General features: G+C 38.1%; 1 protein-coding gene across 2 annotated transcripts in view; it reads left to right on the top strand.

Annotated features, from left to right (window-relative positions):
* Window positions 1-16,964, top strand: part of svep1 (sushi, von Willebrand factor type A, EGF and pentraxin domain containing 1) — a 116,559-nt gene that overhangs the window by 82,443 nt on the left and 17,152 nt on the right. For both annotated transcript variants that reach the window (XM_015403312.1, XM_015403311.1), the window contains exons 11-33: window positions 120-251; window positions 1,440-1,631; window positions 1,748-1,869; window positions 1,944-2,049; window positions 2,129-2,332; window positions 3,324-3,557; window positions 3,665-3,826; window positions 3,976-4,137; window positions 4,439-4,600; window positions 6,879-6,967; window positions 8,349-8,445; window positions 8,517-8,630; window positions 8,719-8,832; window positions 9,088-9,289; window positions 9,401-9,558; window positions 11,756-11,954; window positions 12,052-12,227; window positions 12,335-12,459; window positions 12,648-12,777; window positions 12,856-13,026; window positions 15,091-15,264; window positions 15,365-15,484; window positions 15,691-15,867. In XM_015403312.1, the coding sequence (XP_015258798.1) occupies window positions 120-251; window positions 1,440-1,631; window positions 1,748-1,869; window positions 1,944-2,049; window positions 2,129-2,332; window positions 3,324-3,557; window positions 3,665-3,826; window positions 3,976-4,137; window positions 4,439-4,600; window positions 6,879-6,967; window positions 8,349-8,445; window positions 8,517-8,630; window positions 8,719-8,832; window positions 9,088-9,289; window positions 9,401-9,558; window positions 11,756-11,954; window positions 12,052-12,227; window positions 12,335-12,459; window positions 12,648-12,777; window positions 12,856-13,026; window positions 15,091-15,264; window positions 15,365-15,484; window positions 15,691-15,867 (3,522 nt within the window). The remainder of the gene's footprint in view (window positions 1-119; window positions 252-1,439; window positions 1,632-1,747; window positions 1,870-1,943; window positions 2,050-2,128; window positions 2,333-3,323; window positions 3,558-3,664; window positions 3,827-3,975; window positions 4,138-4,438; window positions 4,601-6,878; window positions 6,968-8,348; window positions 8,446-8,516; window positions 8,631-8,718; window positions 8,833-9,087; window positions 9,290-9,400; window positions 9,559-11,755; window positions 11,955-12,051; window positions 12,228-12,334; window positions 12,460-12,647; window positions 12,778-12,855; window positions 13,027-15,090; window positions 15,265-15,364; window positions 15,485-15,690; window positions 15,868-16,964) is intronic.

The following is a 16,964-nucleotide window of genomic DNA, read 5'->3' as shown; positions in this document are numbered from 1 at the left end:
TGTTGTGGTTTGTTTTTGTTCATGGGGATACTGAATACCGTCACAGTGATTTGGTTCAGTTCTAAGATCAATTCTTTACTTCATTTTTCTTCCCTTTCAACCACTTTTTTTGTCCACAGGTGGTCGCCTTACTGTGACCAGCAGCCATAAACCAGGCTTCCTGTTCCCAGTAGGAGAAACTGTGGTCCAGTACACTGCAACTGATGCAGCAGGAAACAAACGCGTCTGCAACCTCACCATAACTGTTCAAGGTGAGACGGGTATTCTGAGTCAGTAAGAGGGCAATTGATTTTTTTTTTTTTTTTTTTTTCATTTTATTCCATTTTTTATTTAAATAGATATTAAAAATATTGCTTTATTTTTTTCACCTAGAAACAACCATATTTATGTTTTTTTTAGAGGGTACACAAATATCAACAGAAAAGCACTCTGATGAGATAAAAAATGACCAAACACCAAAAAAGGGAATATAAAAAAATAGTGAAATATAGTGAAATATATCCCACTGTAAAGCTAATGTTTTGAGTAACTCAAATCACAAAATGACACCCATAGTCAAAGTTATAACAATTTATTACATATATATAATTAAAGATGTTATTTTTAATAATCATACCAGTGGAAAGTCAAGTTATTCAAAATATTTAGCAATTATCACATAAGACTACTGAAAATATTTTATATATATAAATCTATGCCGATTAAAAAAATGTTTAATGTACAATTTAGTTCATAAACTCAAACCCTGGTTGTTTTGTTATGAAGGTAATCAGCCTGTGGCAGAACTGAAGAGGTGAGGAAGGTTAGGCTGCTTTTATATACATCTAAAATAGTTCTCTTTAGCTTGTGCTCATTGCTTATTGCTTACATTGTTAATATGCCTTAGATTCTAGGTGGGCTTTAGGATCAGGTGGATTTTCTGGTCATCCAACAACAGTAATGCTATTATAAAAGCTGATATCGGTTTATTTTTACTAATAATTTGAGGGCATGTGTCAAGTCCTGCTGGAAAATAAACCCCCCATGAAGCTTGTTGAAATATAAAGACATATGAGTCTTTAAAATGACCTGGTGAATAGCTGCCCTAACTTTGAACTTAAATACACATCCAACACCAGATGAAGACATGGCTTCCAAGGAGACTTCACACTGGACCAGAGGCAACTGAGGAGCTGATATATTTGTTAATGAGGATCCGGCACACTGTATACTGCCTACTTATACGTTCCAGATTTAAATATCAATACTAAAATAATTTTTTATTGGCTTTAAGTACTATTTTGATTTCCTAAGAAGCTAAGGGTTGGTTATATGATTCTGTGTATGCACTTAAGTCAAAATAATCAGAAATAAAAATGTACTGAGGTGCATCAAAAGACGCTGGCTGCACCTGCATGATGTGTTATTGATATATCCTGTTGTGTTTTCGTCTCGCCCAGGGATGACTTGTGATCAGCCGTACGTCCCGGTGAATGGAGAGTTCATCTGCATTGAAGAAGAGGATGGAGTTAATTGTACTCTGCAGTGTAAAGAAGGATACAGCTTCGCTCAAGATGCAGTGCACAGCTATTTCTGTGCCTACAATGGAGTTTGGGAGCCGGCTTACTCTTCAGACAGACCAGACTGCTCATGTGAGTGCACAAATGCTTCTGGAATTTGTTTTCTGACCTCAGAAGGGATTTATAGTCAAATCTCTGTTATAAAATGAAATACCGCATATTCTTCTTTTTTTTTGTTTCTGTTTCAGTGAACCGTATAGCCAATAATGGGTATAAGCCCTTTGAGATGCTGTTTAAAGCATCTCGATGTGATGATGCAGACCTCATCAAGTCGTTTGCTGGTGATTTTAATGCTAAACTGGGAAGCATGGTAAGGAGCAATGCATACACACTATGAAACATACATGCAGCCTGCTTAACTGTGCTCCCTCCCCTTCTCTTTAGCTTCCAAACATTTGTAGCAGCGATGAAATCACCTGTAAGCTGGAGGTCATGTCTCAGGGTCACTGTCTAGAGTACAACTATGACTATGAGAATGGATATTCTATTGGTAGGTGATCCCTCTAGTGTTAAAATGTTTAATTTGCAATTTCAGTGAACAGTTATGACTTTATTGCTTATAACAACAGCACCAGGCGGGTGGGCCAACAACTGGGGCTCTCAGGGTGCACAGGACTATGCCTACTTTGAGTCAGGCTTCGTCACAGGGACCAGGCAGCTCCCGAGTCGTCAGCAGGAAAGCAGCGCGAGACCTCATCACCGCAGCAAGAGGCACAGAAAGATCAGAGGTCCAACCAGAGACCACAAGATCCAAATTTATTTCAACATCACAGGTAGAATAATACTCAGTGTTTCTGGATGCCCTGTACAGCAACTAGATTAGCAACAACACAAATAGGAATTAACAAAGAATATGGAGGACTGTGGGTGGTCTGCATGGGTACACTCCTCTTTAGGCGCCATGCAGCAGGTTAGCCTTCTCACTGTTTTGTTTCTGGGTGTTGCATGAAGAAATCTGGTATAGGATGAGCAGTTTTTCTAAAATGTGTGACCCAGATCCCTCGCAGCAAATGGATCACACCGTGTAGCTGCAATGAATAACCCATGCTAATAGATGATTCAGTTTTTAGATTACATAGTTATAAAGTGAAGCAAAGGATATAAATAACCACATTCATGCTCCTTGCATTTAGATACCAGCGTTCCCCTAACCTCCCCATGAAAAAGGGTGGAGAAGACGCACTCCTTCTATCTATACAAACTGACTAGTAGCTGAGACCGAGCTGCACTGAGTGTTTAAAGCACACATTTAAAAGCAAACTGTCTTTGCTGCGCTGTTTAAGAAAGCCTCTAGTGTTGTACTTAATCAGAAGGAGATGGAGAAAAACCTTGTGCAATAATTTAATTGTCAAAGTGCTAATCCAATTTATATTTTGATTTAAATATTAATTAATAATATTTATTGGATCTTGAGTTGATGATGGCTGTTTTAGACTACACTTGCTAAAGCATGATAACAGTAATCTCTCATTCTGCTTATAAAACTACCATGATAACACCCAATTCCTCTTCCCAGCCTTCATTAGAGAGACTGAAACTGATGGTGAGGATGCAGAAACCTCCCATGCCTTTAGAAAAACCCACTTTTTAGTTTCTCCATTGGTATTAAAAGCATTGTGGAGATCCAGGAGATAATTTGGTGGTCTCAATGCTGGGAAAAACAGAGCTGAAACCCAGAAATAACACTACAAAACACTCATTTGTTCGTTTTTTTCTCCAGTGGTCTCTTTATGTCAACGCATTAATCTTTGCCCATTCCCCCAGCAAGCATCCCTCTGCCTCTGTCGAGGAACGACTCAGTGGAAGTGGCCAATCAGAAGAGGCTTTTGCGTACTCTAGAACAGCTCACCAATCGGTTGAAACGGACCTTGGCGAAACAGCCATTGTCCAGTTACCACTTATCCTCAGAGATGATCATTGCTGATCCCAGATCACTTGAGAGCAAAAAGGCCTCCCTGTTCTGCAGGCCAGGCTCTGTGCTCAAAGGCAGAATGTGTGGTAAGATTAAAAAAATAATATATTTAAGTTAAATAAAATAAAATTTATGCACATAGCATTAACACGACCAAAGGTGTCACTAAGTGTAGAATTTTTTTTCTCTGCAGTCCAATGTCCAGTGGGAACATATTTTTCTCTGGAACATAATGAGTGTGAGAGCTGCTGGCTTGGGTCCTACCAAGACCAGGAAGGTCAGCTGGAGTGCAAGTCCTGCCCTGAAGGAACATCTACAGCCTATCTGCACTCCCGCAGCGTCAGCGAGTGCAAAGGTGTGTTTCATTGATGGCAATACTCTTAAGCCTATGCATTTTGGTTTATCCTTCAGCAGCAAAATGTTTCGTTCTAATAATTTTCCTCACATGTTTAAAGTAAAGTTTTTTTAAGTTTTGTTGGTGCTGTGATATGTGTGTGTCTGCAGGGCAATGTAAACCCGGCAGTCACTCTCTGAATGGGCTGGAGATCTGTGAGTCCTGTCCACTGGGTCACTTCCAGCCTGGTTATGGTGCCAGGAAATGTTTAGCCTGTCCTGGTGGGACTTCCACCGTCACCAGAGGAGCAGTGGATGAGGCTGAGTGTGGAGGTGAAGCAGACTGATAATACTGTAGCTTTATCATCTTTAATTATATAGAGCGGGACTTATTTTTTGTTTCTAATGTGGATGGAAAAAGAACTGAAATGATAATAATAACAAAATGTCCAAAAGCTAGCTGACAGCTCATCAGCTTTGCTTTCACAAGCAGACCAGTATGACTATTGCCATAAGGTTCTATATGATTTATGAGTGTCCACATTAGGCTTTAATGTACTTTTCCCTTTTATTTCTAATAACCATGAATTTTATTGTTCACTCCTTTTTCCATCCTCCTCTGATATCTCCTCAGTTCCCTGCAATGCGGGTCATTTTTCTCGCACTGGTCTGGTTCCCTGCTACCCTTGTCCAAGAGATTACTACCAGCCCGACCATGGGCGCTCCTACTGCCTCTCCTGTCCCTTCTATGGAACCACCACAATAATCGGGGCATCCAGCATACAGCACTGCTCAAGTAAGTGATCCAGGCCTGAAAGGGTTTTTTTTCTGCAACACTGTCAAATCTTAAATCTTTACTTATTTTGCCATGTATGATGGAATTGATTCTTTCGGGGGCTTTTTTGGAAAATCATTAAGCCATATTTGTTTCAGTCATTTAATATCCAGAAATGCTTGTTTTTGTTTATTATATGCATAGGAACTGATGGTTTATCTTTGTATCGATTAAAATTGGGGCTTTTGAATGGCAGTCAAAGCAATTACTTGTTTGGTTCAGCCATTGTATAGCTTATTTGGTAATATGTTTCATGCCTCTTCCTGGCTCATTTCTTAAGTGATTTATTTAATATTTTTTGCATAAAGTTATCTTCTGTCCTGATGCTGCTTTCAATTGTTTTACATACAATAATCCCATTCAGAGTAAAACACCAGCTGAAAGCTGCCTGAACAGTATTTCACAATCAGGATGGTGTCAGGCTTTCTCTTTCTTCCTCCATCTGTACCAGCGTCATTATGGCCAGATATTTTATTTTAGTTCCTTCAGTGCATGAAAAATGCCTTCATAAAATAAGATTGAGCTCCCAAAACTGTTTAACTTTGTGACCAATCTCTTCCTGAGCAGTAGGCCGACTGGAAATCGTTTTGCTTTTGTTTCTCATTGCATGACTATTTTAAAATATCCTCAGGCATGTGTTTTTGATTTTTTTTTTTTGAAGATCCTTATTTGTTCTTGTATTTTGGTTAGTTTTTTTTTAATTATTATATATTTTATCACGCAAAGAGTTTGAGAGTTCCTTTTAAAATGTGCATTTTTTTATACCAGATAATTGGTCAAAAGCCATGATTACAGAGGGGGATTAGGGCCATAAAAAAGGCCTCTAAATTTCTCCCATTATCTGTAACAAAAGTGCTGAAAACCTGAGTTCTTTTTTAGTCAAGGTTAAAAACCAATTTGTTTAGAATTGCCTTTGACTGTTGAAGTTAAACTCCTAACTGAGGTATTATTAGTTTAAAGTTGAGGTCCAAATGACTTATTTTCTTCTCTACCTGTTTGCTTTTATTCTGCTTTTTTATTGTCCGAATGTTTTACAAATGTTTTTGCTTGTATTCTGAATTTATTTTTCTTCTATTTTATCATCTAATTCATGTAAAGCACTTTTTTGTCCATGTACTGAATTGTGCTACTAATGAATTGCCTTGCCTATATAAAACCAAAGAGGCAGTCTGACTTTAATCTCAGCACTCTCACTTGATAAAAATTGTATTTTTTAATCTTGGAACTCTGGCTTTATTCTCAGAATTATGAACTTATTATCAGAATTATTTAATCTAAGAATTATTCTCAGGAAACTCCGACTACTTTTAATATTAGGTTTGTCGGTCGATTTCTATGTAATTTGACTCCTAATTCTGAGATTAAAGTCAGTATTCTGAGAATTATCATATTTCAAAAACCCCTTTTTCCAGTGGTCGTCTTTTTAATGTCTCTAATCTTCTTCCATGCACAACATGGTTTGATTAATCTAATTATTGAAATAATTGTTTTAATTGTAATAATGGCACCGTCATTATGGTTATAATGGTATTGTTTATAGACATCTGAATTTGAAGAGAAAAGGATTAGTGCTGTAAGTTCAGTGGGTTAAACTAGTTCCACAGAGTTAGGCCTACATGTGAGTTATATTAACTCTTGGTAGGCCAGGTCAATAAATGTTGACATTGCTGTGCAGGAACTGCTTAGTGGGAGTCTTTCCCATGTCTAACACCACTTGTGTGGTGGCTGATCTGTCTCTTGACAGCTCAATCCAGTTGGAAACAGGATTGCTGAGGAGGATTAGGGGACATGGTAATAATAAGGCTTTTATTGCTGTGAAGCAATAGAAATAAACCACACTGCATGCCTAAGTGCAAGAATGAACAGTGGTTAGAGTAAAGTGCCAGTTATGAATATAACTACAGGCCTATTTCTGCCAGGACTATAGCTAATGAAAAGTTATTTCTCTTGTAGCTCTGTAGATTTCCTGCATGAAAAGGAGTTGATCCCAGTGGATTAAAGGAGGCTCTGACTTTTGCCCTAATGCAATAAGTTTTATTAAAATCTAAATCTTCATGACTTTTTTTTTTTTTTTTTTTTTACAGTGTCCTGTCTGGCAATGTGGCAATAAGAATAATTGTCTTGATGCCAAAAAGAGCCCAACAGATTTTACTTTCACAAGTCTATCAAAAGCCATGAAGTGGCTTTTGATAGACTTCTTTCTGCTTACATCCTCTGTTCTCTCCATGTCATTGTATAGGTTTTGGCTCAAGCTTTCTGGCTAAGGAGGAGAGTGTAACCGATGCTCCAAAAGTGGAGGTCAGCGAGGAATACGAAGTCAGCAGTCAGGTGATTATTCATTTGTTTAAAATCTGCTTTCACTCTGCCGCCTGGATGGGTTTATCTAGAATAAAACATGTTTAGGGTCAAGCAAATCAGGGCATATTGGGAAATATCTAGTTCTGTCAATTCTATAAAAGCTTGCCTGTTGCATAAGATGCAGTCTTGTATTATGATGAATTACTTATCTGAAGTTGTAATGTTCATTTCATTTCATTGTATCATTTTATTTATTTATTTTCTGCATTTAAATCAGCCATGGATCCAACATGCACTGCAAAAATGGAAATCTGAATATTTTTTTTCTTGAAATAAGTGCATCTTTCTTAAATCAAGCAGATAAGTCAGATATTCTGCCAATGCAATAAGACAATTTGCATTTAAAATGATAAAAAAGCAATTGCATTGTCTGATTTCAAGTGTATAATATCCAATTATCTTATTCTAAGAGATGAAAACTCATTTCATTGGAATATTATCTTATTTACCTACTAAAATTAGGTGGAATACACTTATTTGAAGACATTTTTTAGCAATGTTTTCAAATCAGTGTGCAACTTCTATGTATATTTCTACGACATAAAATGTATCTAGAGCCCGATATCTGATTCAGCTTTAGGGGGAAAAAACTAGATCTTATATATGTTTTTTATATGACCATGTGCTTTAAAGAAAACTCTATTGTTAAAAGTTACACTTCAGTGTGAATTATATTTGTATTACAAAATCCCCCCCCCCCCCCAAAAAAAAAAAAAAAAATGAGGCTAATTGAGAAAGACCATAAATTTTTTTTTTTATAATAACTGCTGTTGGATATCTGGATGAGTTATTGTGTATGTTCTTTGCAGTGCTAGTTATCACAGAATTTCTTTTGAAATGCCTTGCAGATGTGCATTGCAGATAACCTATGCAGGTGTTGAAAAATTAAAAACAACATAAAAGAACCTAACCTGGCATCAGCCACGTTGACATAATTCTAGTAATTTGTGTATAATGTATTCAAACTCTAACAGCAGCAGTAGCACAGATTTTTGGTGTGGTAGAGTCTATTTTTGCAAGCCCCAGAAAGTCGAAGTTTGCTTGAGATACAATTGCATAAGCCAGTGTTTCCCAACCCTGCTCCCTAGGGTCCACTGAACAGTCTGTCTCTGATCCAGTTCATCTGAAATGATTATATTACTGCCTCTGCCACCGCTGGGGGTCAAAGAGAGGAGCTGCTGAAGCTTGATTTAGCAAAACATCTGTGTGTGTGTGTGTATATGGCAAGAAAATCAATGCAGAAAAGTGTGATGGGGTATGACAATTTTAAAATATTCAGATATGTCAGCATAGGGAAACAGTAACAAACATAAGTTGCCTTTAAATGAAACTCTAAATTCTCTTCCTGCAGGTTTTCCATGAGTGTTTTCTGAATCCCTGTCAGAATGAGGGAACATGCGAGGAGGTAGGAGCAGGCTACGTCTGCACCTGTATGGCTGGCTTCACAGGTAAACCGCGGCGTTGTTGTACATCGTCGTTATGAAACCATCAGCATCATCCACTAATATTTCTCTCTCAGGTGCAAAGTGTGAAGTCAACATAAATGAGTGTGACTCCGCCCCCTGCCAGAACAGTGGCCTGTGCGTTGATGGGACTGGAGACTTCCAGTGTCAATGCAAGCCTGGCTTCTTAGGTAGAAAATCAGTGATCTTGCTATTACTGCACTGAAGAGTCACTGTAACTTTAAAGGCTATGAAAGACTTTCTGTTTGTCTGATTTAGGCTCACTGTGTGAGGATGAGGTAAACGAGTGCATGTCCTCCCCCTGTTTGAATGAGGGGCTGTGTGTGGACGAAGTCAATAAGTTCACCTGCAGCTGTGCTGAGGGCTTCACAGGTTAGTAGTAAATATGTCTTAAGAGCATCCAGCTAGTCTTTTTTTGTTTTCAATTTGTAAAGTTTCTTATTGCTCCAGAAACCATCCTTGAATTAAAAAAAAAAAAACATTTGCAGTTTCTTGCTAATCAGAAAGTATGATTTTAATAAACCCGGCCAATAATTGTAGATTATTTCCTATATTTTGATTGTTAAAGTGGTGGTTAAAAAAAAAAAAAGGAGAGGCTTTGTGTCATAACTGTCACGCGTTCCACAGGCTCTCGATGTGAGCTGGAAATCAACGAGTGTCTGTCCAGCCCATGTTTGAACGGAGGCGTGTGTGAAAACCTGACAGGAGGTTACAGCTGTAACTGTGCTGTGGGTTTCTCTGGGGATGACTGCGAGATCAACATAGATGAATGCAACAGCTCTCCTTGTCTCAACGGTGGCTCATGCATAGATGGCGTTAATAGTTTCAGGTAAGAACAAAACGGTTGATAGAAAGTTTGCATTTATGCTTACAAAAACTAAGGAGGACTTTATTCAAAACAAATCTGTTGTGCATCTTTATCTCCTCCCACCTGGCTCAGGTGTGAGTGTGCAGAGGGTTTTCGAGGCTGGCTGTGCGAGGTGGACGTGGACGAGTGCACCCCTAACCCCTGTGTGAACGGAGCAAGCTGCTTTGACGGCAAGGGGTCCTACACCTGCCGCTGCCTCCCTGGGTTCAACGGATCCAGGTGTGAGACAGGTACTACTGTATGAGACAGATGCCAAATTACCATGGCAACTGCAGAAAAGAAAACACAACATGAAATATAAGAAACTTTACTTTTCTGTTTTTTTAGGCTTTTATTTTATTACATTTTTATAATTTACGATAAAGTAAAAATATAAGTAAAAACTAAATCTTGGAAGCAGCCAAGCTCACAGCTCAGATTTGCTGAAAAACAATGAAATTATATATGACTTTACATACAGTTCAAGCAAAGTAGATTAATAATCATCTTGGTCTAACAAAGTCTCCAAATTGCACACAGGCACCTAAGAGGTAGATTTATTTGTTCAGTTGTCCAGTGATAAAGGTTACCTGAAACAAACGGCTTGAAAAACCTATCAGACTGTCACCCTACCCGGGGATTTAAAAGCACCCTGCAGTAAACCCTGTATGTCTCTAACTCATAGCGGTGGTTAATTCCCACAAACCCTAATCTTCAAAAGGCATAGATTCTGACAGCAGTCATAAAGACACTCTAATTTCTATTATAGTTTTAACAAATACACATATTTATAAGTGTACTAGTTTATTCCAGCACTTCTATCTAGTAACTATACAACTAGAATAGCCTACATTAGATAAACAAGCCAGGTAGTTATTGAGTAAAACATGGCCGCTGTGAATGGAAGCAGCAGAACGTCTTATTTTTTTATACATAATCATTTTCAGATTTTATTCCTGAAGATTAAACTTTTCTATATTGATACAATTAATTTAGTACATCTGCTGATGTTCTGTGTAAAAGTAGAAAGTAATTAAATTTTCTACCCTGAGAAACATTCCCCTTACAAACATCATGCTTTGTTGCCTCAACGGTCTGGCTGCTGACTTAGAGTTATCTCTCGTTAGAGTGGTTTAAAATGCATTATGTCATTTTGTGGTTCTGTCCTAGAGATACCGTAGCCCTAAAGCCCATTTTTGTTATTGTTATTTTACAGTTTAAAATATATATATATATATATATATATATATATATATATATATATATATATTGGGGTTCTTTTTCCAACATCTTTTTAATTAACAGTTTTTTAATTTTACATTGGGATGTTTGCATTTGCACATATATGAGTTAGAGTAATATGTAGAGTAATAACAATCAGGGGACGAAAAGGAGGAAAGAAAAACCAGCGGCACAAGGAATTCTGGACAGTAAAAGGCATTGAGAGAAAGAAATAAAATGTCACACAAGTAGTAAGGAGATCTGCCCCCAAACTATTTCTCAATGCTTTTGGGTTGAATAAAACAATCTTTATGTTTTAGATAGTATTTTATTTTTTGCATTATTTCTTTGAGAAGGTTTTGATGGGTTTTAGTCTTTTTATTTCAATGAGACCTGGAGTTAGGAACTACAAATCTTAAAACATGGATTTGCAAAGTGTTTAAATGTAAATCTAAGGGTAGGACTCCAAATTATTACATAATACACCTGTTTGGAGTTTAACTTTTGTAATTTCTGACAAATCCTTTATAGTTTTGGACCTTTATTGTCCCACTATGGGGAAATTCACTCTTTGCATTTGATCCATCCCCTTGGGGAGCAGTAGGCTGCTACTGTGGGGCGCACGGGGAGCAGTGTGGAGTTAGTGCAAGCTGTGGGGTTGAACTAGGCACTTGCAACCTGTGAGGGATGGTGGTATGTTTTTACAATGGACCCCTATCTGAGAGGGTCATCTAGTATATTGCTTGTTACTAATTCTTGTGGGTGTTTGGGAAACGATGGGAATGTTGTCTCAGTAAAGTTACACATTTGTAGATATTTTAAAAAGTCTCTCTTATAGATTTTAAAGGTATAGTGGAGGATTTTTGCGAATTTTTAAAAAGACCAGCCCTCTTCACTTTAAAATAAAAAAAGGACATGCTCAACCCTGTACGCACTCCCCGGGTAAGTTAAAATGGGGATGTGCATGTAGGATGTCATTATGCAAACATATCACCAGAATGATTGACAATAAGAAGGAGGACCACTTATTTTGATGATCCACCCAAAAAAAATATCCTCAACTATACCTTTAAATTAATGTTTTAGCAGCTTTGTTGTTTTGGAAGCACACTGTGTGTTTTAACACTGGGTTACACATGCATTTATCTTTGGCTTGCAAGAAGAACGTTAGTTTAAAATATACATCTTACAGAAATGGTTTGATAATTTCCTGATGTGTCCTCCCAGAGATGTCCTCTGCCTTCAACCTGGACTTTGAGGTGTCTGGTATCCACAGTTATGTGATGATGGATGGAGTAATGCCAGCGCTGACAGAAATCACCTGTACCTTCTGGATGAAGTCAACAGACACCAATAATTATGGCACGCCCTTGTCCTACGCTGTAGAAGGGAGCGACAATGCTTTCCTTTTGATAGACTACAATGGGTCAGAAACGCCAGAAAAAAGAAAATTAAAGTTAAACTCTTTGTTCACTTAAGTGTTTATAATCAACAGCTGTTTCATTCCTTAATCTGATTTGCAGGTGGGTACTGTATGTGAACGGTAAGGAGCGGATTACGGATTGCCCAGCTGTTAACACCGGTCAGTGGTATCACATTGGTGTATCATGGAGGAGCTGGGATGGAGACTGGAGGATTTACATCAATGGGAAGCCCTCAGATGGAGGCAAAAGCCTGTCAGTCGGCACCACTATCCCAGGTGTAGTGCTATCCTCAGCTTGGACTAGAGGCGTTTTCTTTTTGTCTCCTTTATTCGGGGAAGGTGTTTGTGAAGTCATTAACCTTGGTGCTAAAATTGTTCTGCAGGTGGAGGGGTTCTGGTTTTAGGTCAGGATCAGGATCAGAGAGGCGAGGGCTTCAACCCTGTTGAGTCTTTTGTTGGATCCATCAGTCAGCTCAACATCTGGGATCGTGTCCTGACTCCACAACAGGTTGATATCTTTTTTCTCTGTCCAAGTTAACACCACTGATTCCATTATCATTGTTAGTTGGTCAGTGCTTGGAGTTAACATTGTCAAAAATTAGATTATACTTAGGCAAATTGACTCAAGTACAAAGGTGCATGTTTTATATCTTTGAATTATCTCCAATGATATCCATATTTTATGTTAATAAACAGATTAAGGTTCTGGCCAGCAGCTGTCCGGCTTCCCATGTGACCCATAGAGGAAATGTCCTGGCTTGGCCTGATTTTCTTAATGGGGTTGCAGGCCGAGTCAAAGTTAACCTCAATAGCATTTTCTGTGCTGGTAAGAGAGATTCAACACCTGCTTAAAAGTTTTGTTTACTTTTTGAAAGTTTCATATTAATGTTTTTTGTTTATCCAGATTGTCCCAGGTTGGAGAGCGCTATGCCCCATCTGCATGCCTCCAGTGTAGAGGTGAGCCCTGGTGCTCAGGTGCACCTTTCCTGCGATCCTGGATTTTACCTGGTGGGGGAGCCAGTGCTGCAGTGTCAGAACAAAGGAGAGTGGAGCCACCCTCTTCCAAGCTGTGAAAGTAAGCCCTGAAACTAAATGCCTCTACTTCTGGCTCCCTATAGTGGTGATGTTACACCTGAAATGGCTTTGGATCCTAAAGTACCGGTACATTTGTTCACATAATCTCAAATTAAAGTTTTTGACATCATACTTATAAATTGTTCTTTTTTTAACTTAAAAAAAACTGAATAAACAAAACACATTAGATTAGACACTGTTGGGACATTTATACATACAATGCATACAATATATGTAAGTATCAATCAGGGATCCTAAGCATTACAGTCTGGTTTAACAAACAAATTAAAATCGGCAACTCTAAATTGCTCTAGCCTAAGGTCCACAACTCAGGTTTAGGTTTCCTAATGGCTGCTACAATGGCGTAACGACACAACAATAGCAACATAATCAACAACAAGCAACATTATCTGGGTGTGCCCCAAATGAAGTACAACACCCATCGAAAACCCCTCACTCCGGTGACGTCCCCCCGCCCCAACCACCCTGCCGCCGCAGACAACCAACCCGAAATGTGCCCCATACATACACACTTCATCATTTCATCATTGTACCTCTTTTTGGTATCCATCGTTGCTAACAAATTGTCTAAACGGTTATGGTTTTAATCTACGCTCTGGATTACCCATAATTCCAAGTCGTAGTGTAAAAAATAAAATACTCAAATACATTGTTCTTTTAAGATCTTTATTGCGGTTTGAAACATATTATATGAGTGTATTTTTTACCAACCATCTAACAAACTATACAGTTATTAACATAGTAATTAAAAGTACCACTGTCTGCTTTGCTATTGGTGTCGTGTTTAAAAGGCTCACCATCATGCTGAAATCTGCCATGTGTTGGGGTATAAATAAGGTCCGGTCAGTCAAACTAGCATTAGGTAGGTTTAAGATAAATTTTTGGCACCATTACATCGTTATGCAACTTTACGTAAGTAAAATATAGTATTTTAAGTAAAATATAGTTTCCAATAGAATTAAACAGATGTTAAAGTCTTCTTGAAAAACAGCAAATAAAGCATCAAGTGAAGAAGAACATGTGGGACGCCAGCTGGCAGTGTTAAGATGATGTGAGGAGCTTCTAACTCAAGTACATAATGTCTTTATTCTCGCACATAATAAGCAGGAAAATTCTCTCCCTGCTGCAGAGAGAGAGAGCACTCATGAAATGTAGCTTTGGTTGATAAAGTTGGAGCACCGCGCTGCGTTACATTTCAAGTAACGGCAGCGGTATAATCAATGTCTAACTTTTTAAACAAAAAAACTATCACAGTTGCTAATGATTTTATTTGTCTCTCTAATAAAACTTAGTATAACATAAAAAAGAGATTCGTGGCTTTCAGACACTCTTCAAAATTGGAAACACAAGAGAACATCCTATTGAAGTAAGACAGATTGACGCTCAAATACTCAACAGTAGTAGGCCTACTTGGGTAAAAGTATTGATACTCAGTCAAATCTCAACTACAATAAAAGTTACAAGTCAAACATCTACTCAAGTTAAAGTAATGAGGTACTTACCTTTGAAAATACTTAAGTATTCAAAAGTACATGCATTTAAAAGTATTTAAGTATTCAAAAATACTAATAAAATTGTATATCTGTAGAGTCATTTTAAAAAGCCTTGTAACTTTCAGAAACCACCTGATGCATTACTGCATAGAACCACACTGCAACAAATTTTACATCATTTGTAAAGAACTCATGCATAAAAAATGGGCCAAAAAATAAGGACAGCTATTTTGATTATTACTTGAAAACAAAAGGAACAAGTAACTGGCAGCTTCCTAGAAATATAGTGGACTAGAAAATAAAATATTTTACATTCAAATGTAGTGAAGTGAAAGTTATAAGTACGCCCTCCAAAAAATGACTCAAATAAAGTAAAGGTACTCAACAAAAGTGTTCAGTTCAGTAATCACGTAAATGTAATTAGTTACTTTCCACCACTGCCTTCAACTACTTTTTAAAATGATAATAATGATTCTAATGACCAATTAATTTAGGTGAAAGTTGAACTTATGCAATGTTTCTGTTTATTTCCCTCTCCGTGCATCACCTAGAGGTATCCTGTGGACCTCCTCGTCCTCTGGAGCATGGCTTCTACCAGGGTTCAGATTTCCATACTGGAAGCTCTGTGGTCTATCAGTGCAATGATGGCTTTTACCTGCTGGGAGACGCCAAGGTGCACTGCAGCAACAGCGGCAAGTGGGGAGGTCATCCACCGGCCTGTCTGGGTAAAGATTCAATGTTTAAGCTAATGCTGGCAATGAAACTGAGAAAAAAACAACCAAAATAGCAGCTGCAGCCTGCCTTTCTTTCTTTCTTTGTGTTCAGATGTGGATGAGTGTGCTCTGGGATCTGACTGTGACGCTCATGCCAGATGCCAGAACACGGACGGCTCGTACACCTGCACATGCATTCATCCGTACACTGGAGACGGCAAAAACTGCACAGGTAACAAGGAGCCACAGCTCTCTGCTTTTGAATTGAGAGATGAGTTATTGTACAAAAACATACTCTAACAGCCTGGAATCATTCCTTATGGTGGAATATTTAAAACATTCACGACTAAATAAAGCTCTACAGCACTTTTCACATGTTACTCTGTGACTTCTTAAGTGATTCTTCTCCAAATGAGCACAACGATGATGTGTTTACAGAGCCAGTTAAGTGCCAGAACCCTGGCTCTCCAGAGTTCGGTTACAGAGATAGCAGCAGCTTTCTGATGGGCAGTGCAGTGGCGTATTACTGCGATAACGGCTATGAGCTGATTGGCTCTTCGCAAATCCACTGCCTGGATTCAGGAACGTGGGACAATCCTGTTCCTTACTGCAGAGGTGAGAGCTCAGCCTTTCAAACATTTCTTCTATTTTTCACTTCACAAGACTAACATTTCTTCAATGAAGCCTAAAATCCTTCATATGTCTAAGAGAGTGGGGTTTCATTTAATTTTGCTAACATGTGTCTTGAAACTGGAAGTAATATTAATGCATTGGAGTATCCCAGTTATAGTTTGGACTTTTTTCTGTCCTGTTTTGCCAATATAGCTCTGGGAATAGATGTCTCAGAGCTAGATGAGGGCAGTAAATGCAAATCTTATGGCACCTGATGGCACTGTTGCCATAAGGTTCTGCTTCATGATTGAATATGAAACTTTATTGAAAATGATTTAGGGTGAAAAATCATATACAACGGAGACGGAGAGGGAGGGGAGAGAGAAAGAGGTGAAAGATAGAGACAAGAAAGAGTGCATGAAAAGAGAGAAAATAAAACAAAACAAGATATACAGTAACTCCTAGAAGTCTGCTTCCACACCTGTATGATAGATTGATTGATTGATTGACTTTACTGATCTCACAGTGGAGAAATTTACTTGTGACGAGATGGAAAGAAATCAGAGAACATGACAACAGCAAAAAATAGACAACAGACAACCAAAGTAAACAAAAAAAAAGCTTCAAGAGCAGCAGGTATCCCTTAGATATATCAATGTGAGTGGAAGTCATTTTGCACTAAAGTCTGTGGCGGGAGTTAATGATTAGGGTGATGACTAGAAGGCCTATCAAACTAAATGCAAATATGTATTTTGTTTTGGGGGGGGGGTGTTCTTCCTCGAGATTATTAAAGTTTATTTGATAGGGACAGACACACATTTACATAGACAAACTGAATGAATCAGCATTCCCATGTTTGTATCATGGTGCAATAGCAACAGCTAATTCGCAGCACTTGTCCCTAGATGGGCTTTTAAAAAATAACTCTAAAAATTGAAGTGAAATCATTTGAAATAACACAAATGATTTCACTTCAATTTTTAGAGTTATTTTTTAATTAAATGTCAGTAGGTGCCCCCTCAGCATTGTCTGTACTGATCTGCTTTGGAAACAAAACTGTTTATTGAGGTCCCTAATAATGGGACACCTGTGAATAATTA

The sequence above is a fragment of the Cyprinodon variegatus genome, unplaced genomic scaffold, assembly GCF_000732505.1.
Source record: "Cyprinodon variegatus isolate N-32 unplaced genomic scaffold, C_variegatus-1.0 Scaffold1479, whole genome shotgun sequence".
Lineage (NCBI taxonomy): Eukaryota > Metazoa > Chordata > Actinopteri > Cyprinodontiformes > Cyprinodontidae > Cyprinodon > Cyprinodon variegatus.
The sequence above is the reverse complement of the archived record's forward strand: the minus strand, read 5'-3'. Positions and strand labels throughout refer to the sequence as shown.